We start from the raw sequence: 20,078 nt of genomic DNA, 5'->3' as shown, positions 1-20,078 counted from the left end.
TGCAAATGTCATTCCACTACCACCACTACTACCACTGTTGCCACTCCACCTCTACGACTATCATTACTACCACAATCACCACCACTCCACCGCCACTACTGCCACTACTACTACCATTACCTCTCCTCCACTATCGCTACTCCATCTCCTCTACCACTACCACAACTTCTATTTACATATCACAAATTTGTCAACGGAGGAATCTTCATCGGAGGACTAGTGATCGGAGGAACAATAATGAGGACTAGTGCTCTACTTCATATAAATCTTGCTGTATAAAGCACTATCAGGAATCTTCATATAAATCGATGATCTTCATCGGCAAAGCTTTATAAATGTTGCTTATGCGAATTCCTCCATCGTAGTCAATGCTAATGAAGCTCTGAACAATGTTGTGAACGAAGAGTAAAGAGAGAGGAGTTGTTTGGTGCAAGAAAAGATAGGAGAGGGAATGAGAGAGTGTGTTATATATATGGGTGTGAGTGAGGGACCTTAGACTACAAAAAAAAAAAAAAATATTGTGGACCTCTCCCATTACTAAAAGTTAGAGAGGGATGTTAGATCAAATTTTCCTAAAAAAAAATCTATGAATACAAAAAATTAAAAAATAAATGTTTTCTTTTTATATTTTTATATTTGGTGTAATTTTATTTTTTTAATGAGATTTATACTTTTAAATGTATCTAAATTTTATACTTTTAAATGTATCTAGATTTATACTTTTACCCCTACTTCTACCAAATAAAAAAAATAATAAATTTTTTTAAGTAAAATAAAAATGAAACAAATAAATTTTCAACCTTAGTAACCTAAAAAAAATTAAAATAAAAATCATTAACCACAAAAATAAAATTAAATAAAATAACAAAAAAAATTTGTTTTTGTTTTCCCGCGCATGAATTCTTCCCCCCCCCCCTCTTTGTTTGTCACCATCCCAAATCCCCAATCCCTAACCTAACACTCCCTCTCACTCTCCTCTCTCTTTTATCTCTTCCGCCTCCTACGTCGTCGCCTCTGGTACCGCCACCGGCGACCACCACCGCCGCCGCCACACCTCCTCCCTCACCGCCCTCTCTCTCTTCTCCTATTCTCTTCACCGGTCGTCTACTTCGTCTTCTCCACTCTCGTCGTCGGATCCAAAACCCTAACCCTACCTTCGATCTTCTCCAATCCCTCCACAAGCCATATGTTCAAATCCAGACCCTACACTCCCCTCAACTGTCTTAGAACCTTTGTCACAAAGGACTATCGTCGGACTCGTCAGAACGGCGATCTCAAACGGGCTGATTGAGATGAGAAAGACCAGGTGGCGAGGCACATTAACGCGTCAGAAACGAAATCAGAAGATGGACAGTTCATCTTTGCCCTAAATTTTCTCTCCATTTCTGCTCAAATGTAAGTATGATATAGTCGTCCTCAATGTGGGTTTCTTGGGTTACTGGTACTAGTCTTGACTGTGCACTTTATGTGTTTGTTTAATTGACTGAATAGTGTGTTTGTTGGAATTACAAAATAAATTTGTCATGTACTGGTTTAAATGTATTATAATATATATTTAGCAAGAAATGCCTGCTTAAAATTAATTATCCAATGCATTGCATAGTCCAACACTAGTTTTTAAGGCTCTGCAAAATGTTTTGTTGATAAAATCTTTTGGCGTGTTCCATAGATTTGTGATCAAATTAGGGGAAAAAGAACATCTTTACACGTTTGTTTTGCATTTCTTAGTGGACCACCATGTGCAGCAGCATAACAATATTTCACCATAGCCGAAGATACTATAACCTCTCTATATGCAGCAGCATAATAATTTTCAGCATAGTACAATGAATTTGAAAAGCATATACTACATGCCACATTATCTGCCGACCTACCTTCATAAAAAAAACATTGTTTATTTTAATTGTTGTTAAAATTATTATAATTTTATTTGGTAAGGTGATTGTTTTGTTGGAAACAACATGCCTATGAGTTCTGCTCACATGGAACCCAACTTGCCTTTTTCTCCAGTTTTTGAGGCCTACGGGATTTCATACTAATTATGTGATACAAAGAATGCTCCAAGCTTTTGCAATATGAATACGAAAAGAAAAAAGAAAGTCCTTTGCATGGAACTTAAAAACTATAGAAAAGTAATAAATAATAATAATCATAGAAAACACAAACAGAGAAAAAAAAAACTTGGGTTTTGGTTAAAGGCAAAAGAGGCTTTTGGAACATATTATCGAATTTAACTTGAATTGAATTGGATGCACATGGCTGATATTAGATAATGATATCCTTAACATTTCCACCCCAGTAATTACAAGGCCCCCTTTTCGCTCCTCCTCTCTATTCCTTTTATAATTTTCATTATCTATATAATTTTGAGTTCAAAATGAGTTTGTTAACATCATTTGGTCGTAATCGTTCCCATCTGCTAGCCATTCAGATATTAATTTTAATTTCTTCATTCGTGTATGAACAATTTCTTCAAGTACTTGTAGTTGTGAATATGCATGACACATAAACCTCAAACAATTGAAAGTTATATGATTTACATTCACCCACAAATTCATCGTTTTCTGACTACTATTACTTTTAATAAAATTCCCCACAATTACTTCTGCATCTATGGACCATTAGTAACAACTTTTCCCATAGGACTGGGCCACATTTGTTGTGTACAAGGTTGGGAATTGGCATCCTGTTGAATTTCCCACAGGACTGGGCCACATTTGTTGTGTACAAAGATGGTAATCCTTTTCTTATGGAATAGGATAGAAAAACATTCAAGAAATTTCTATCCCAACCAGTTTTTTCTTGGTTTTTTATTTTTTATTTTTAGGGAGGGGGGGGGGGGAGCATGGCATGGGGTTAATTTCAAAAGTGTTGTTCTCTCTGTAACTTTGCGGGATTACCATGAAGTGATTTGTTATAGACCTATAAAGGATGATCATTTCCATATATTATTCCCTACCTTGCCGTGGTTCCATTGGTGGTAATAGTTCCACATTAGCCTCTTATATTGCTGCTATTGTGAGTTGAGAAAAGTTCACATCTATGTTTGAGATTTACAGGCGTGGTGTGAGCACTTTGAGGTTGATGAATGAGTTATAGCTATAAAAGGCAAATTTATTAGTTGACTATGGCTGCATTTTTTTATTTTGTTTTTACGAACCAGTAACTAAGTTTAGTGATAACATCTTTTATGGTACGAACTAGTAACTAAGTTTTGTCATAACATCTTTTATGGTATTGATTTTTTGATTTAAAAAAAAAAAGGAGTTTGACTATAACTTTTGTTTTTTCTCTATAAAGGAGTGCCTGTGCATGACTACATTGCCGGGGCAGCCTCCTTATGGTCAGCTGGTGCCATAGCACCATTATGTATTGTGAAGAAGTCACACTAATGTGATTGTTCCAATGTTAAAAGTCTGACGTATGAATTTGAGTATTTTGTTCGGACAAAAAAAAGCAGTCTTTTGCTAAAGTCTTTGAATTTTGAATACTTTGTTTGTTTGAAAACTCTAACTACTAACGTTTATGTTGCTGAAAGAAAGGTCACAATATTAGGCCAAGTTTGAGAAGACTAAGGGCTCGTTTGGTTTGATTTTCTGAAAAAATTTTGGGAAATTTTCTCTACAAATAAGTTTTCAAAAATAATCAAACCAAACAAATTTTCCCAAAAAAATTTCTCAAAACTTGTAAACCAAACAAGTTTTCCAAACAAATCTCTCTCTCACACATATCAAATCAATCACTTTTTCCAAAACTCTATCTCAAAATAATTTTCCAAAACATCTTTTAAAAAAAACTAAACCAAACATGTTTTCGTACTTTTTATCTCTAAAACACATCTCTCAAACACAAACCAAACATACCCTAAATAAGTGTACTTTTTGTCTTTTTGGACTAAAAAATTGAGGTTGAAAATATGGATGTTTGGGTTAACTTTTTGACTTTTTATTGAAAAATGTGTAATAAAAAATTGTAAAAATTGATTTGTAGGGAAAAATTTGAATTGGGAGTTGTGCAGCCGTAATTGTTGACTTTTGGTGAATAGTGTTAACTTTTTAACTTTTTGAGTAACTTTTTGGCTTTTTGACTTTTGTGGAACATCCCAAACTTGGCCTTACTATATATGTTGGTTGGCACATGCTATTGTGTTGGTTATATGATACTTTTTGTAGTTTCTTCTTCCTTTTTATTTTTTTTCTAGCTCAATCTTTGATAATATGTAATGGGCATTCTGGTTGAGACCACACAGCCCCCCCCCCCTCACCACACACATACACACACACACCAAAAGAAAGATACACATTTTGTTGCCTTCTTTTCTTCTATTAGTAAACCTTGATCTAATGTGTTCTGATTTTGTTATTTGCAGATGCTGGAAGGGCTTCTTAAATTGCCAGAGAACAGGGAGTGCGCTGACTGCAAATGCAAGTATGTTATCTGGAAATTGTCAATGTTGATGACATTGATTGAAATTGTGAAAAAATAATGACATGGATAGAGTCACAGAACCAGATTCGAAAGCAATGGATCTTTGTGCATTATACCATAAAGTAGCTACATGTTATTAGTTATTAATAATTTTTATTTATTTAAGTTGCTGGTAGTGACTCATTTTTCATGCAGAGGTCCTCGATGGGCTAGTGTGAATCTGGGCATCTTTATATGCATGCAATGTTCTGGAATCCACAGAAGTCTTGGAGTGCACATATCAAAGGTGATATTTTGTTCATTGGTTATTGTAAATCAACAATAGAAATTGAAATATACATGATGTATTTATTTATTTTATAAATGTTTCAAAACATATTTAAAGTGCATAAGTTGTATTTCGAATAATGCATAACATTGATACTACGAAGAGATTCTTCGCATGGTCTGTTTACATGTTTTCAGATCCAGACCTGACTTAGAAATTGGATTAGGAGAGAAATTAATTATTGTCTTCATGCAGCATGTTCGTACAATTAATGATGATGGCCGCTCTATAAGCAGAGACCTTGACGGGTTTCCAGTGACCTGCAGGTAATTGAGGCTTTTAGTGATCCTATCTTCAAATTAACTGACAAACTGATTCAAACTTCTCTGTGAATTACCTGTTGTACAGTGGCAGTTATGAGGACAATATGGTAGTACTGAAGCAGGAGTCTCAATTTGCAAAGGCAAATGATTGTAGTTTCAGTCGAGTAATATATCTTTAATTACCAAACTAAATCTAAATATTGTTATTGCCAATGTGATTCAAAAACTTAAAAGTGCTATATTTTTTACTTTGAATTTGTTTTATATGCAGTTTAGTCTGCAAATAGAACAACGAATTCCCGTTCTATCCAGGTGGCTGATCTTCAACCGATTCAAATTTACTGCATCACAGGGAGTTAAACTTGGGCCAGCATTTCTCTTGACAAGGTGAGCATAATAAGAAGAATCATGCAGGAAGTAAGGAAGCATAAAAAACACTCTTTAGAATTCTTTTGATTAAACTTTATAACCGAGGTATAGTAGCTACTAGCTACTAGCTAGGGACTTGGAAGTTAAGAAGTAAAAGAAAAGAAAGGATTATGCCATGAGAAACACAACTAAAGTGGAAGATATTGTTATTCTCAAAATAGGATTCAATATCAAACTAAACAATTTTCTTTTGCAATAGATAAATTTGCTAAAAAGAGAAAGCACAAGTTAACTGCTGGGGTATGCTTTTGAAGGGTGATTCCTGACCCTTTTTCGAACTTCACAGAGCCCGTTATGAAACATAGTGCTTTACTTGCATTTCCAATATGTTTCCTGTAATTAGTAAATGATCTGAAAAGTGTTTTTTTTTTTTGGTGCAAAATTTACATCTTTTCCTTTGACAGCTTGACAGGTGGCTTAATGATGAAGCAAACAAAATCTCCACCTTTTCCTTCTATTTACTTTATTGTTTTGGGTGATCTAAGAAGCACAAATACATCTAAAAAAGTGCTGTGCCTGTGTTGAATACATGTTGGACACGTGTCCAAACATGTTATATTATTATTATTATTTAAATTTTTTTAGATACAGATAGTTGGACACGCTTTCGACACTTGGGGAACACGCTCATCCATCACTATGAAACACCTTACAAGTTTGATGAAAGTAACTTGGGATTTAATGATAAAGAAAAACAACAGAGATTTATACATATTAATCCTTACTCCTTTAGATTTTAAGAAGTGATGTTAAATCTCTGAATGAAATATTCATATATAACATATGATAAATATATAAAACTATATATTTTTTGGGCTTGCCCGTGTCATGTCGTGTCGTGTCGTGTGTCTATGCTTCTTAGTGGCTAATAATGAGGCTTTTCTTCACGGAACAAGGAGAAAGGACAATTTCCTGTGCAGCATCCTTGGTGGGTGCATGCTTTACTTTGTTTCTAGTTGAAATTTATGCTGAAAATCTTCTTACATGGATTAGATTTCTGACAAGAATTTTGGATGACTTCGTTTGGGCATTACTGCACCTCCTTCAGTGAGAAAGCGACATTCTTTATTTGTTAAAGTCCTCTACGAACTAAAAAAAATCAATGTTAAATAGTTTCTTGTAGAATGTATGCTAAATTTTGTTTCTTCTTGTTTGTGATGTGTAATTTTAAATTTTGAATGAGGCAAGTTGAAGTGAATGTATGTGGATGCATGTGGTTGTTATTACCAAAAATATAATTACAAAATAGTTAGGAACACTCTTATAAAATTTCACGTCACTCAACTCTTAACTTTTGTTTAATTGGTTGTTGAGTTTTTGAATATGGGTTAAATTTATCTAGCGAATATTGCTCCAATAGTGTACTAACATGCCATCTCAACTTAATGTTTCTAGGATGATTTCTTACCAAGAATGTCAACCCCTTGGAACATATATTTAAATTTCTCTTCAGGTGAGTTGTGTTCCTTTTATACGATGACTTTGAGAAGCCTTTGAATCTTTGAACCTAATCCTGACATGTGCAAGGTATATGAGTTTAATTGACAAAAATAGAATGATTGTTGCTATATGATAATTCAGCACATCAACTGGTATTTATTTTCTATATATTTTTTTGTAGCTGTTGAAGCCAGCTCATCTATGGCTATATATTGTATATTGTATAAGATTCAAAGTGTTGTGATTGCTGTCAATATGTAGTTGAAAAATAGTTTAATGTAGTTTTATTTCTGTTGGGAGCTCTTCAAATGGCTTGTGTGTGTTGCTTACCATTGTCTGATTAGTTTGTATGCTGATACATCCAATTTAGACGAGGTCCATCGAGTTTGGAACTCCCTGAAGTCGGGTTTTCCAAAGACGATTAATGTGAGTTATCATGTTATGCTTCATGCTCTTGACAGATTGAACAATATCGATGGCCCAAAGAGATGCTTTGAGGAATGGGAGTCGAGTTACTCCAGCTATGATATCAGGTTAGCAAATGTTGCTATAAGTGCTTACCTAAAAAATGACATGATCGTAGAAGCTGAATCGGTCCTTGATGAGGCCATCAAGAGATCAGAAGGACCTTTTTTTAAGGCTTGGGATATGTTCATGATGTTTTTCTTGAAGCAACATCGAGTGGATTCCGCTTTGAAGTACATGGAGGCAGCTTTGGGGCATCCAAAATCTGAAAGTGTTGATAAAGTTCTGAAGTATTTTGAGGAAGAGAAAAATGTTGATGGTGCTGAAGAGTTATGCAAGATGTTGAAGAAGGTTAATCGTCTTGATTCCAAGGCCTATGATTCTTTGCTTCGAACATATATTGCTGCTGGAAAACCAGCACCTGATATGCGGATGAGGATAAAGGCAGATGGTATTGAAGTGAACAGCGAGTTTGAGAATTTGCTTGAAACGGTTTGCCCCAAATGAGTTGGGGAGTCCTCTAGTATCCCTGACAAATCAAACAGTTTTTAGTAGTTTCATTCAATGCGGATGCTAAAAGTTTCTGTCATGTATAACAGTTACATTGTGATACATTATTTTTTCAAAAATGCTTCGGACCCTAGAGCAGCAGCTCTAGAGCAGCACTAATGACGTGGCTCAGAGCTGGCAACCACGTTCGCTAACTCGCTTTTCTCTCTTTCTCATTCTTGATTTCAAAATTTCAAACTTATTTTCCAAATTTCTCTCTCTATATTCAAAACCTACTCTTATCTCTATCTGTATTTGCGATCTTCCCGTCTCTACTCCAACCCTCGCTGGACGATCGACTCTGTCCCTCAATCCCAAAGGCGACCGACTGCGTCTGTCTCCCTCGATTCTCTCGTTTCTCGCTGTCTTCGACTTCTCACTCCTCGACGGAGCGTAGTTCCACTCTAACCCCGCCAATGATCTACTCGCACAGCGAGGAGTTTCTGTCTTCTGTGGACTCTCTGTCAGTCTGTCTTCTCTCGACTCTCTGTTTGATCAGCGACTCCAATCTACAGGTATATAACTTACAAATTGGTTTAGGGTTAGGGCATGTATATATAACAGTATAACTTAGAGGTTTGATTTAGGATTTGTAATATAGAAATTAATTAGGGTTTGTATATATAACAGTATAACTTATATGTAATTTAGAAATCGATTTAGGGTTTGTGTGTATATATGACTTAGAGATTGATTTAGGGATTCTATTTAATTTTCTTTTGAAGCAAAAATAATAATAATAATAATAATAATAATAATAATATGTTGTTGTTGTTGTTGTTGATATATATTGAAAAGGGTATGAGCATTCTGAAAACCTTCTTCTTCTTGTTGAGGTTGAGGTCCAGTCTAAGCATTATTAATAGTACAAATGAAAATCAGTTTCGGATCAAACTGTAGTTAGGTTATATAAGCTACTTCATTAAAGATGGAAACAAAATGTTACTTTTTTGAACTCCTGAGCCCACCTGATCCATAACATAGAAGTGCTGAAAAAGAAATTGTAATCCAGCTGATCCATAACATATGCCATTGCAAGAGACCGAGAAATGTTTATGGCATTTAATCTCTGCTCAGCAGTGAACCTGTACATTTCCAATTGGTTATCCTTGAATGCTTGAACTTCCCATGATTTCATATCCATATATGGAGGCAAAGCATAAGATTCCTCAGGCAAATGGCAGTGTTTTATATCATGCTCTTCTCTTTCAAATTCCATCTTTGGAAGTTCAGCAACCAAAAAACCACCACAAATGGATGTTTCACCATAGGAAAAACCACGGCTCTGCACTCGGGAATAAATTCTGCCTACAATTCAAATCAACATCGTCCCTAAATTTAAATTAATGAAGAGTGATCAGGAACGACAAAGAATGGAGGTTCAACTTATATAGGCACAGAGTCAGAAAAATATCATGCTTGTTGATTTGAAATGGCAGCTTCTGCCACTCTTAACCCTGTTGGAACACTAAAATTACTGATTAATATCACAATATCAGTTGCATTAACTCTTTCCGTAGACAATCTTTGGCCTCCCATGAGAATTGAACTTAGTCCATTTCATATATTTCCTTCTCTTAGTATTGTTCCAATTCCAAGCTGCTAGTTCTACTAATTTATTTATTGGAGCTCAGTAATTGCTTAGATATTTGTAAAATATTTGTAAACAAAAGTCTACGTGTCTGTATGTATATTAGATACAGAAAGAACTTCACCATGGTGAAACCTTAGACAATTGAGTGTCCCTATGCTTTAGGTGCCTTTTCCTGGATTAGAGTTGTACACTGTTTTTTTTTTTTTTTTGATAGAATTATATGGCCGTGCTTTTTAGACTGGGTATGCTTGTTCAAACTTCATTAGTCAGGCTGCTAGTTATCATGATGGTATAATATCAGATGTTCAATATTCTGCTATTTGAACTGAGTTATTTTGCTTTTGTTGATGTTGGTATAATATCATAAACCATTTGTTGTTCATGTTGGGATGGTATAATACCAAAGTGTAGCTCTTGTTTGCTTCCATTTAATTCATACCTTTCCTACTTTTTAAACAGTTTTGAGACTAATACACTAACTGATTGAGATTTGACTTCATATTTTTGTAGATGTCAACTTCAAATGCTAGCGGCAGTACCTCAAATCATTTGAAGAACAAAGTGTAAATGGAAAACATACCAACCGTCACCGAACAACTTCGAAGTATGGGTGAACACTTGTAATTTCAAAGCGAACAACTTCAAATTCAAAGCACGCAGATGCAAAAATTTCAGACAGACTTAAGTCGAAGTTGGTGTTGCATTTATGAGATCTTTTTCTTCCTTGTAATTATTGTTGTATTAGTTACGAATATGTAATAATTTAAATAACAGTTACAAGTTGAAATAGATGATATGTATGAAAATTTATGATATATGACAGTTATTTTGGAGGAGTATAAACATGTAATCTGTTATCTGTTTGTTTGTTTGAAGAATGTTTGAACACAGGTTGTTAAAATTATGTTTGTTTGTTTGTTTGAGGAATGCTTGAACACAGGTTGTTATATGTTTGTTTGTTTGAGGAATGCTTCAACACAGGTTGTTACATGTTTAATGAATGCTTGTTTGTTTGAAAAATATTTTGACACAGGTTGTTATGTGTGTTTGTTTGAAAAATGATTGCATAGGTTTTTTGTTTGAAGAATGATTGCACAGGTTTTCTAACACAATTTTCTGCACAGATATTTTAAACACAGAATTTGAACACTAGTTTTTCAACACAGATTTTGAAGAGATATTTTGAACATAGCTTGTTCAAGACAGATTTTTTCACACAGGTTTTTGAAGACAGATTTTTTTACACAGGTTTTTTAGCACAGTTTTGAAGACAGATTTTTTTACACAGGTTTTTAGAGACAGATTTGAAGACTGATTTTTTTAACACAATTTTGAAGACAGATTTTTTCACACAGGTTTTTGAAGACTGATTTTTTTTCACAGGTTTTTGAGCACAGTTTTGAAGACAGATTTTATGACACAGGTTTTTGCAAACGGATTTGAAGACAGATTTTTTCAACACAGTTTTGAAGATAGATTTTTTCAGAGAGGTTTTTTAACACAGTTTTTTGCAACAGGTGTTTTGACACAGGTTTTTGAAGACTGATTTTTTTGCACAGGTTTTTGAAGACTGGTTTTTTTGCACAGGTTTTGAACACAGTTTTTATCACAGGTTTTTGCAGACAGATTTTTTCACACAGGTTTTTTAACACAATTTTCTGCAGCAGATTTTTTCACAGGTTTTTGCAGACAGATTTAAAGACAGATTTTTTGAACACAGTTTTGAGGACAGTTTTTTTAACACAGATTTTTCAACACAGCTTTTTGAAGACAGATTTTTTCACACAGATATTGAAAAAGTTTTTGGAGCACAGATTTTGTAACACATTAAATCCATTTCTGTATAGAGCAAGATAGCATATAACAACAAAACAATATCAAATTTTTATAAATTTCATAAATTATGCTCCATCAAATATAACAACAAAGCAACATTAAATTACTCCAACCACAAAATAAACTCCAACTTAAAATTACAAGTTTCCAACTAATGAAAACGAGACTCATTTCCGTCCAGTTGTACATTGAAGTCAACAAAAGAAGACGGTTGCACTCCATAAATTTGATTCAAACCAATCTCCATTTCTGCTCATTCAAAAAGAAGTCACCACTATTCGAACCAATCTCCATTTCTGCTCATTCAAAAATACCATATGAAATCAATGATTTAATATATTAATAGAATAACCTGTTTCATTACAATAGAATAACCTGTTTAATAGAATAATAGAATAAAAGAATAACCTATTTCATTACCAGTTACCCTTTCAATGATGCAAGCTCTTGTATGTTTCATTACAATAGATTATTCAAAAATTAACAATAGATTATAACATATGCCATTGAAAGAAGCTTTAAACTGATAAAACCTCCTTCAAACCTTCTCTTTCAGAGTCACGTTGATGATTCCTATTGGAGATTTAGGTCGATAATGTTCATTCGTATCCACCTCTTCAATTTCCTGGTAAGCACATTGCAGGACATGCGTTCAAACATCAATAAGGAATATGATTTAATGACTTGAAAACTAAAAGCATGACATATCTTTTCCCCCATTAACTTAACATGATCCAACTGGCTTGATATAGTGCCATTTGACTATATTAACGACGAATGCAAGCATCTTCTTTTTTTTTTTTTTTTTTGGCCCAATGTAATGGGCTAAGACGATTGGGGAGCCACCACCACACCACCAAAAAAAACTTTATTAGTTTATCGAGATAACCCATCTAGATATAATGTTTGACTAATTAGCAGTCAAACTAATAGATGGTAACACCAATTCAACTGAAGAATGATGATATTGGATCATTAAATGTTTTTAAAATATGACAATGCATAAAGTAGCGGCCTAAAAGGAACATTTTGCAGAACCAGCAATTTCATGTAAAAAAAATGAATTGAGTGAAAAAATGTGTTCGTTCAATAACAGAAATCGATTATACTGCAATGTCACACTAAGAGAGAGAGAGAGAGAGAGAGAGAGCATGCAGGCACTTTTTTTATTATAGGAATTGTTCGTGTGTGGGGTGCAAGTCAGGTATACATAAAGGTAAAACTTTAGGCTGAAATATTAGAAAAGTTGATGAGCACCTTCTATCAATATATTAAGAGCATAACTAAGAGTTTCACTAGGACGTAATGCTAACAAATGACCATGTGCTTCTCCAACTTCACTTTTCCATGTACCTAAAGGGAGGCTACCGACCGGTTGTCGTAGAATAGGTAGACAACCAGGATGGTTTTTAAAGTGCCTGCATATATCTAAGTTTTACGAGAAAAAGAGAGAAGAGAAGGTAAGCTATTAACAACATACACAATATTACTAGAGAATGGATCTTTAAATAACTTGACAAAGCCACCCACATTTTAGTATTCCACCGAGGCATGCTATGTGTAACAACAGTGGGCAAGATTCCTCTATTGTTGAGTATATAATGGGAACAGTTGATATCTTATTTTGCAAAATCATCAGAGCCATATCTTTTAGAGACTCATCGGGACCAGCCTGTGGGTTACAGTAAAAGGGCAAAGAACTACAATATTAAAATCTATGAAACGCTACCATATGAGAATATAACCATATATCTCATCAATTGAAAAAATGAAAAATTGAAACATTTATTAAGAAATCTACCACCAAGAAATTCAAGTTTCCTTTACGAAGTTTCATGTGTGTGTTTTGCAAAAAGATGGGGGAGGGGGGATTAGATGATGGGAACATGAATAAAAGCAAAAAGGCCCAAATCCCCTGAATATTCTGTGGGCAAGAGCACTCACCCATATTAAAGGCCTACCAAACATCAGCTGTGCAGCCCTAAACGCTTCTCCATATTGTTGGGATTTCCCTTCTTTGCAGGCAGATATTGTATGCACTTCCAGTTGTTCATCAGTCAGTGTTGCACGATTTCTATGAAGCTGCAGAAATTAACAAGCAAACATAAATTGATTATCCAAAAAACAAATATCTCAAGAAGAGAGCATGACATACATTGAATTACAAGGGATGCAAACAACAACATAATAATGAAGTCATATCTCCAAAAGATAAGCAATGAGTTGCTAGTAACTGATTGTAGAAGTCAAATTGTCAAAATTGAACTATTGACCAGCTAACCAAATGCATGCACCATCAAGAAAGATGGGAGCCCACAGAAAGAATGTGCAGTGTAAAAGCTGTCTGCAACTTACAGGTTTATGCTAGAATAAGCACCTAATTCTGGCTAGCAGATAAGAACATGCATTAATACCTCCATCAATATCAAAATGAAATCAGAAGCAGTCAGCATCCCCGAAATTTGTCTACGATTGCTATCCTAGATTGGCACAACAGCAAGTCCTTGGGAAAAAAAGAAAAAAAAAAAAGAAAGAAGAAATAATCAACATGGTTAACATAAAAGAAAAATGAAAGCATTGATGCAAACAAGTTGAATTCCTTGAGGGAGAAGAAAAAAGAAAAGGAAAGAGAGCATATATATAACCTTATATACCCTATAGTTGGGTCAAATATTGTTGGGTCAAATATTGTACTAAATTCAGTAACTGCCAAACATATTTCAAATCGAGGATAATGAGCATTCTGACACCTCCGGGTGGATTTGCTTGCCAGTGGCCATCCATCGATTACTAGAACATAGATAATTATAGACACGTTGCATGTACAATATCTCATTAGCTGTTTGGTGACTCCTCTTGTATTAAATGCCTCTATTCTTGGATTAAGTTGGGTGTTGCAGAGATCAGCAGATAATTTCGAAAGGATAGTAGTTGAAGGTCTGTAATCGTCCCTTTTCACAAGCTTCAGAAGCAATACTTTTTTTCTTTTCTAATGTACCTGAGGAGAAGAATCTAAAAACTTTGAAGACAACAAGATCTGTACAGTCTTAAAATTGCATTTTCCAGATATCGTCTCTCTTAGATCTAAGTCAAAGCAGAACAAGATAATTTGTCTGTGATTTTGAATCAATTTGGTAATGGTATGGGTGGAACCATGAAGCGAGAGGCATGCCTAGCTTGATCTCTAGCCAATCCAGTGTTGTTTCTTTCTAATCAATACATTTTCCACCATAAATTATCAAATGATCAAGTTCTCTACATTTTGGACAACACAAACTTCATCTAAATAACAATGGTCTCCTGCTTAGATTCTTAAAGTAGCTAATTTTGATCCCTTCCTTTGTGGTTGGTGTGAAGACTAAATAAAAGGTATGCCGAAGAGAAAAACCATTTTCCACTGCACAGATCTAACATACAGGGGCATGCTGGGTACAGAGTGTCAGGACCTTCAAGTCGTATGTATTCAAGATATACAAAATTCAAAAGCAACAGACTTCTAGGACAAAGTAGGCATGCTCAAAGAAGATCAACAAGCTTCCACATAATATGGCCCCCAAAATGATATCTTAGAATCTACTAAATGGGATTGGGAAAAAAATAATGATTCATATTGGTAGCAAAAGAAATATGTAACCATATTATAGAGTAACTAGCAATAACTATTTTAAATACCCACCTAAGAAGGAGCGGATAACAAGACAGCTTCCAATGAGGCATTTCCCTTCTTTACACTGCTCAAATCATGCATAAAACCCCTAGCGATGCCTATGCAAATTCTGATATTTGAGAATGAATCCTCGGGTATTCTGAAAGAGATGTAATCAACAAGCCTTTGTTCACGTGTTTTATAAGTTGTGACAGCCTCAGAAGCTTCCTATAGAGGAAAAGAAAACTGTTAAGAGTAATTTACTTGTAGGGGCTAAACATAAATTACTAGGCAGGCATCACCAAGGCACAATTATGATAAAATCTAATCTCGTACCATATCGCAAATTGAACATATGGACATGCCTCTGTCATTCGAAAACTATTCATCATCACACAAAAAAAGGGTATTGGACCAAAAGTTTCTTCTCAGATAGCATAAACAGGCAGTAACACAATTTCAATGAATTTGCACTCTTATTAGTTATTAGTGTTTGTACAGAGAACATATGAAAGACTCATAAAACATATCGAGAAACCATCATAAAAAATGAACCAGAGATGTAAATTAGCAACCAATCCAAATATGGTTCCCCTTTCTCCAAGTTAATATCCTGTCCTTCAGAGAAAATGTTCCAGTTATGAGATTCTCCTGTATTAAGTGGTGGTCAACTAAAATGTGCTTGAAGCTGCTACAATTGCGATAATAAAGAAGCCGGATCATCACGCTCTATATTAATGATTTAAATTTACTAATCGTCATGCCAATCAACATCTCATAAACATAAATGGCAAAATGGGTGGATTGGGGCCCACACCAATTGAGGATGTGAGCCCCACTCCCATTGTTATGCATTAATCTCTACATTAATGTGACCAGGCCAGGAGTTCTCCAATGGACTTAACTCCATATTTGCTAAAAAAGACCAGTGCCTTTTAGTTGTCAATAGCCAGTACTACCTATGAAGAAGGGTTCGACCAACTAACCTCTTCTAAACAACAAGAAGTCGACCAATTATTCCTACTGCTTAGCCATTTTTTTGAAGATCTTGCCCTCACCAGGGTTGAAGAACTTTCTGGCAGCTTTCAAAGTTTTCTACCACTAGCAGCAAGAATTTTAGATCTTGACCAGCTTCAAATCCTCCAAGACTTCATGGGTCAACTTCTCCAATACCTTTCTTTCATGACATAATTTAAAGTTCAGATTGAGGTTGCTAATGCACAAATGGCCTTTGTAAGGCAAGTTTCTCACACATTGGCCAGTGCTGCTGCTTTGCAAAGAAAGTGCCTTCATCAATGAGAAGAAGGCTTCCAATATTGCACAAATACAACAGTTGCAAGCAGAACTTACTGTAGCTGATACCTAGCAAACTCTCTTAATGAAGGAGCAGAGTAATATTAATCAACAAATGGACCAATTGTTGGCAAAAGATGGCCCCACTGCCCTTAGAGATGTCCAAGTGAAGGCCAAAAGAAGGGCAATCCTCTCAGCTTGGGCTAGCTTTGTAATTGTTCTTCAAAGGGACTGAGATTTTTGTATTTATTTTTTCTCTTTTTTAGAATAGACATTAGAACTTTTTTTGTGTTTAAATTTTATAACGAAAAGAAAAAATTTTTATGCATGTCTTCTTACTTTATGCTTGTCTAACATTTTCCTACATGGTTGGTTAATATTTATTTAAATATTTACTATTTATAACTTTCCTATGTGGGACCCCTTCCAAGGATGCAAGGTGATAGGCTCCTCCTCTAAGGACCTTAAACACTTTAAATGGTCTTTCCCAATTTGGGGACCACTTTCCAAATTTTGGATCCTTACTGCCTATAGGTAAGATAGTCTTCCACACCAAATCCCCCTCTGAAAGTATCTTAACTTTTATCCTCATATTGTAGACTCTCTCCACTCTTCTTTTTTGGGCAACAAGATAGTTATAAGCCATAACTCTTTTTCCTCTAAATCTTGTAACTCAACCATCATGGCCTCAGTATATTCATCAATTGGAATATCATAGTGTAAGGCCACTCAACTAGATTGGACAATCACCTCTCAAGGCAACATTGCATCATGGCCATATACCAATTCATAAGGTGTAGTACCAGTACTGTTTCTCTTGGAATTTCAATAGGCCCACAATACATTAGACAATAAATTGTGCCAATATCTAGGGTTCTCCTCAATCACCCTTTCCAAATTATTCTTTATTATTCTATTACTCAGCTTGCCCATTAGGCTGAGCATAATAAGGTGATGAATTGAGGATTGAAATGTTATATTCCTTGGCAGATTCACTAATCTCTTTCCCATTAAACATAGTTTCCTGATCAACAGTAATCGATTGGAGTAGACCAAATGTATGGATTATATGCTTTTTCACCAAGTCAATTACATGCCCTTGGGTTGCTACCATCAACGGCACTGCTTCCACCTACTTGGTGAAGTAATTAGCTACCACCAAAAGGTAAGAACGCTGTTTTGAAGAAGGAGAAAAAATTTGCCCAATCAAGTCCATTGCCCATCCTTTGAAAGGCTATGGCTTTATCACTGAATGCAAACCAATTGCAAGGACTCTTTGAAGGCTATCATGCTTTTGGCATGCCTGACATCTCTTAGCATAGGCCATACAACCCTTCCTTACTGTAGGCCAAAATAAACCGTACCTGTTGATCATTCACCTCATTTTTTCTCTAGCTTGATAGGCACCACATATGCTTTCATACACTTCATCCATTACTTTCATCTGTTCATTTTGGCTAATGTATAATAAGGTCATACCATCATGGGCTCTATTGAATAAGTCATATCCCATGATGACATAATTCAAGGTTTGATACTTAATCTGTCTACTAACCTTCTCATTGGCATTTATAAAATATTTGATCAAAGGATGTCTCCAATCCTCTTTTGCCACTTCCAAATTCATTACTATCACGAAATTTCTCTTTTGGATCCTAATTATTCTTTATTGGAATCCTTTAGGAATCTTTAAACAAGAAGCCACTTGAGCCATTTCATTAGCCTCATTATTCTCCAATCGAAACATGTGCTAAAATGTCACATGGCTGAAGAAACTCACCAACCATTTAACCTCAACTAAATACTCTTCTAAGGCCTTGTTAGTGCACTTGTATTCACCTTTAACTTGCTTGATAACCAAATGTGAATCACCAAAAACTTGCAAACTAGTGATTATGAATTCTATAGCCAATTCTAAACCTATAATCAAGGCCTCATACCTAGCTTGATTATTTGATAAGACATGTCGTTCATCTAACTAGTAAGAAAATTGATGTACTTGCTCATTAGGGGCAACAAACACAACACCAGCTCCAACCCCTTCCTTAGTTCTAGAGTCATCAAACATTAGTCTACAAGGGGTGTTTTCTATACAATTAATTTCAAATAAGTCCTCATTAATAGATGAACAAGGGTGTTTAGCTAAGAAATCAACCAAAGTTTGGCCTTTTACGACTTTTTGAGGGACATACTTGAAACAATACTCTATTAGAGCCAACAACCATTTGTCTTGTCTTCCCCTCATTATGGGTTTAGACAACATGTACTTGATCACATTAGTTTGTGCCACCACAAATACTTCTAAGGGGAACATGTAATGCCTTAACTTAATGGCAGCAAAGTATAATGGCAAGCATAATTTCTCCATTGACTTGCTAATTCAAATGATAGAGCAAGCAACAACGAGGTGGAAAAAAGGCATGTTTCCAATCATATGCAAAGAAAAATACTGCAAATGGCTACCAGTTATGCTCTTGTCTCTTAGAAACATCAACAAATTATAGAGAAGGAAACAAGGAAAGTAAAAAAGAAAAAATGTTAGTGGTAAATTGTACTTACAATTTTTTTTTTTTTTTTCTTTTCAAACTTGTTCCAGTTTTTCTTTTTAAATTTTTAGGATGTAGACCTAGAAAGCAAACTATTTTTACTCAAAATTGGAAAAAATTTAAAATAAAATAACGTATTCAGGGTTGGTTTGAGTAAAGTGTAGAAAATTCATATTTGAGAAAACAAAAAGAGAACAAGAGCATAGCTGCGAAGCAAAGAACAAGAGAGAAGGGCATTGAAATTGATTTCTGTCCGACTGTCTCTGTATCAATAGAATTTGGGTAAAGTAGATAGAGAGATAGAGAGAGATACCCAGCGAGAACATCGAAGTTGTTAGCAACGACCTTGAGGAAGCTTCCAGCTCCAGATCCCATCTCCACCACTCCACGATCTCACTCTTTCTGAATCAGAAGAAGACGATAGAAACTGTTAAGAGTGAGTGAGGGTTTCGATCGTCGGTTTGTGAAAGTGGTTCTTTTCTGATTAATTATGAGAAAAGAAAATGATCTTCCAGGAATTTTAGCATTTGGATTGGCGAAATGTTAGTGGTAAATTGCTATAAGATTTTAGGGGTTTGTAATGGCAGTAAGACAGCCTTGGATTAACCAATCCAAGTCCAAATCCAACCAGGTATCTCAAGGTAAAAGAGGACCTGTTTTTAATATAGAGGAAGGGAGAGAGAGAGACCGAGATCGACAGAGACAGAGAGACCGAGATAGACGGATCGACAGAGAGATCGGCAGAGAGAGAGAGACCGAAATCGACGGAGATCGACAGAGAGAGACCGAGGTCGACGGAGATCGACAGAGAGACACCGAGATCGACAGAGAAGAGACAGATCGACAGAGATAGACCGAGATCGACGGAGATCGACAGAGAAGTGACACAGATCGACAGAGAGAGACCAAGATCGAGAGAGAGAGAGAGAGAAAAAAACCTGCAACAGCGGCAGTGGTGATTTGCGGCGGTGGCGTGCGACGGTGGCCAGCGATGGTTGGGTGGTGAGCGGGAGTGAGGTTTGGTGGTAACTGTTCTGTGTGTGTGGGTGAGAGACGGAACACAGAAACCGTTGGTGGTAACGGTTAAGTGGTTGTCCAAAATGTTTACTCCTTCTGTGTTTATGAACCTTGAAATGAAGGCTTACTCCTTTTTATGGTTACGTTGTTCAGTGGTTATTTCAAAATATTTACTCCTTTTGTGTTTATGAACCTTAAAATGAAGACTTACTTTTTTTATGGTTATGTTGGTGGTAACTGTTCA

At 35.4% G+C, this 20,078-nt stretch overlaps 2 protein-coding genes and 1 pseudogene across 6 annotated transcripts; 2 read left to right on the top strand and 1 right to left on the bottom strand.

Annotated features, from left to right (window-relative positions):
• Nucleotides 1-863: 863 nt before the first annotated feature.
• LOC145820214 (protein SUPPRESSOR OF PPI1 LOCUS 2, chloroplastic-like) lies at nucleotides 864-10,339 on the top strand. 2 transcript variants are annotated; one of them, XR_014361385.1, is made up of 8 exons: nucleotides 864-1,395; nucleotides 4,370-4,428; nucleotides 4,624-4,714; nucleotides 4,952-5,022; nucleotides 5,105-5,183; nucleotides 5,296-5,406; nucleotides 6,844-6,901; nucleotides 10,007-10,339. XR_014361385.1 is itself a non-coding variant. In XM_082915227.1 (8 exons), the coding sequence occupies exons 2-7, from the start codon at nucleotides 4,370-4,372 to the stop codon at nucleotides 6,887-6,889; spliced, it is 462 nt and encodes a 153-aa protein (XP_082771353.1). In that variant the 5' UTR covers nucleotides 908-1,395; the 3' UTR covers nucleotides 6,890-6,901; nucleotides 10,007-10,339. The 2 variants fall into 2 exon arrangements, 1 of the variants encoding a protein (XP_082771353.1); XM_082915227.1 differs by having other exon boundaries at nucleotides 908-1,395; nucleotides 5,291-5,406.
• LOC145816066 (pentatricopeptide repeat-containing protein At4g01990, mitochondrial pseudogene) lies at nucleotides 6,967-7,883 on the top strand (annotated as a pseudogene). Its single transcript, XR_014358549.1, has 2 exons — nucleotides 6,967-6,975; nucleotides 7,171-7,883. The product of XR_014358549.1 is annotated as a pentatricopeptide repeat-containing protein At4g01990, mitochondrial pseudogene (transcript).
• A 1,311-nt stretch (nucleotides 10,340-11,650) lies between the features above and the next one.
• On the bottom strand, nucleotides 11,651-19,870 carry LOC145820213 (sucrose nonfermenting 4-like protein). Of its 3 annotated transcripts, XM_082915223.1 has the most exons (6): nucleotides 19,756-19,870; nucleotides 19,131-19,219; nucleotides 13,747-15,206; nucleotides 13,277-13,414; nucleotides 12,863-13,004; nucleotides 12,525-12,760 (listed from the first exon to the last, which is right to left on the bottom strand). In XM_082915223.1, the coding sequence occupies exons 3-6, from the start codon at nucleotides 13,783-13,785 to the stop codon at nucleotides 12,570-12,572; spliced, it is 510 nt and encodes a 169-aa protein (XP_082771349.1). In that variant the 5' UTR covers nucleotides 13,786-15,206; nucleotides 19,131-19,219; nucleotides 19,756-19,870; the 3' UTR covers nucleotides 12,525-12,569. The 3 variants fall into 3 exon arrangements, with proteins under 3 accessions (XP_082771352.1, XP_082771349.1, XP_082771350.1); XM_082915226.1 differs by lacking the exons at nucleotides 12,525-12,760; nucleotides 12,863-13,004 and adding an exon at nucleotides 11,651-11,957; XM_082915224.1 differs by lacking the exon at nucleotides 19,756-19,870 and having other exon boundaries at nucleotides 19,131-19,715.
• Between the last annotated feature and the right edge of the window lie 208 nt (nucleotides 19,871-20,078).

The sequence above is a fragment of the Camellia sinensis genome, chromosome 2, assembly GCF_055761805.1.
Source record: "Camellia sinensis isolate YWXY chromosome 2, ASM5576180v1, whole genome shotgun sequence".
In the NCBI taxonomy this organism is placed as follows: domain Eukaryota; kingdom Viridiplantae; phylum Streptophyta; class Magnoliopsida; order Ericales; family Theaceae; genus Camellia; species Camellia sinensis.
This window is presented reverse-complemented; position numbering and strand designations above follow the sequence as displayed.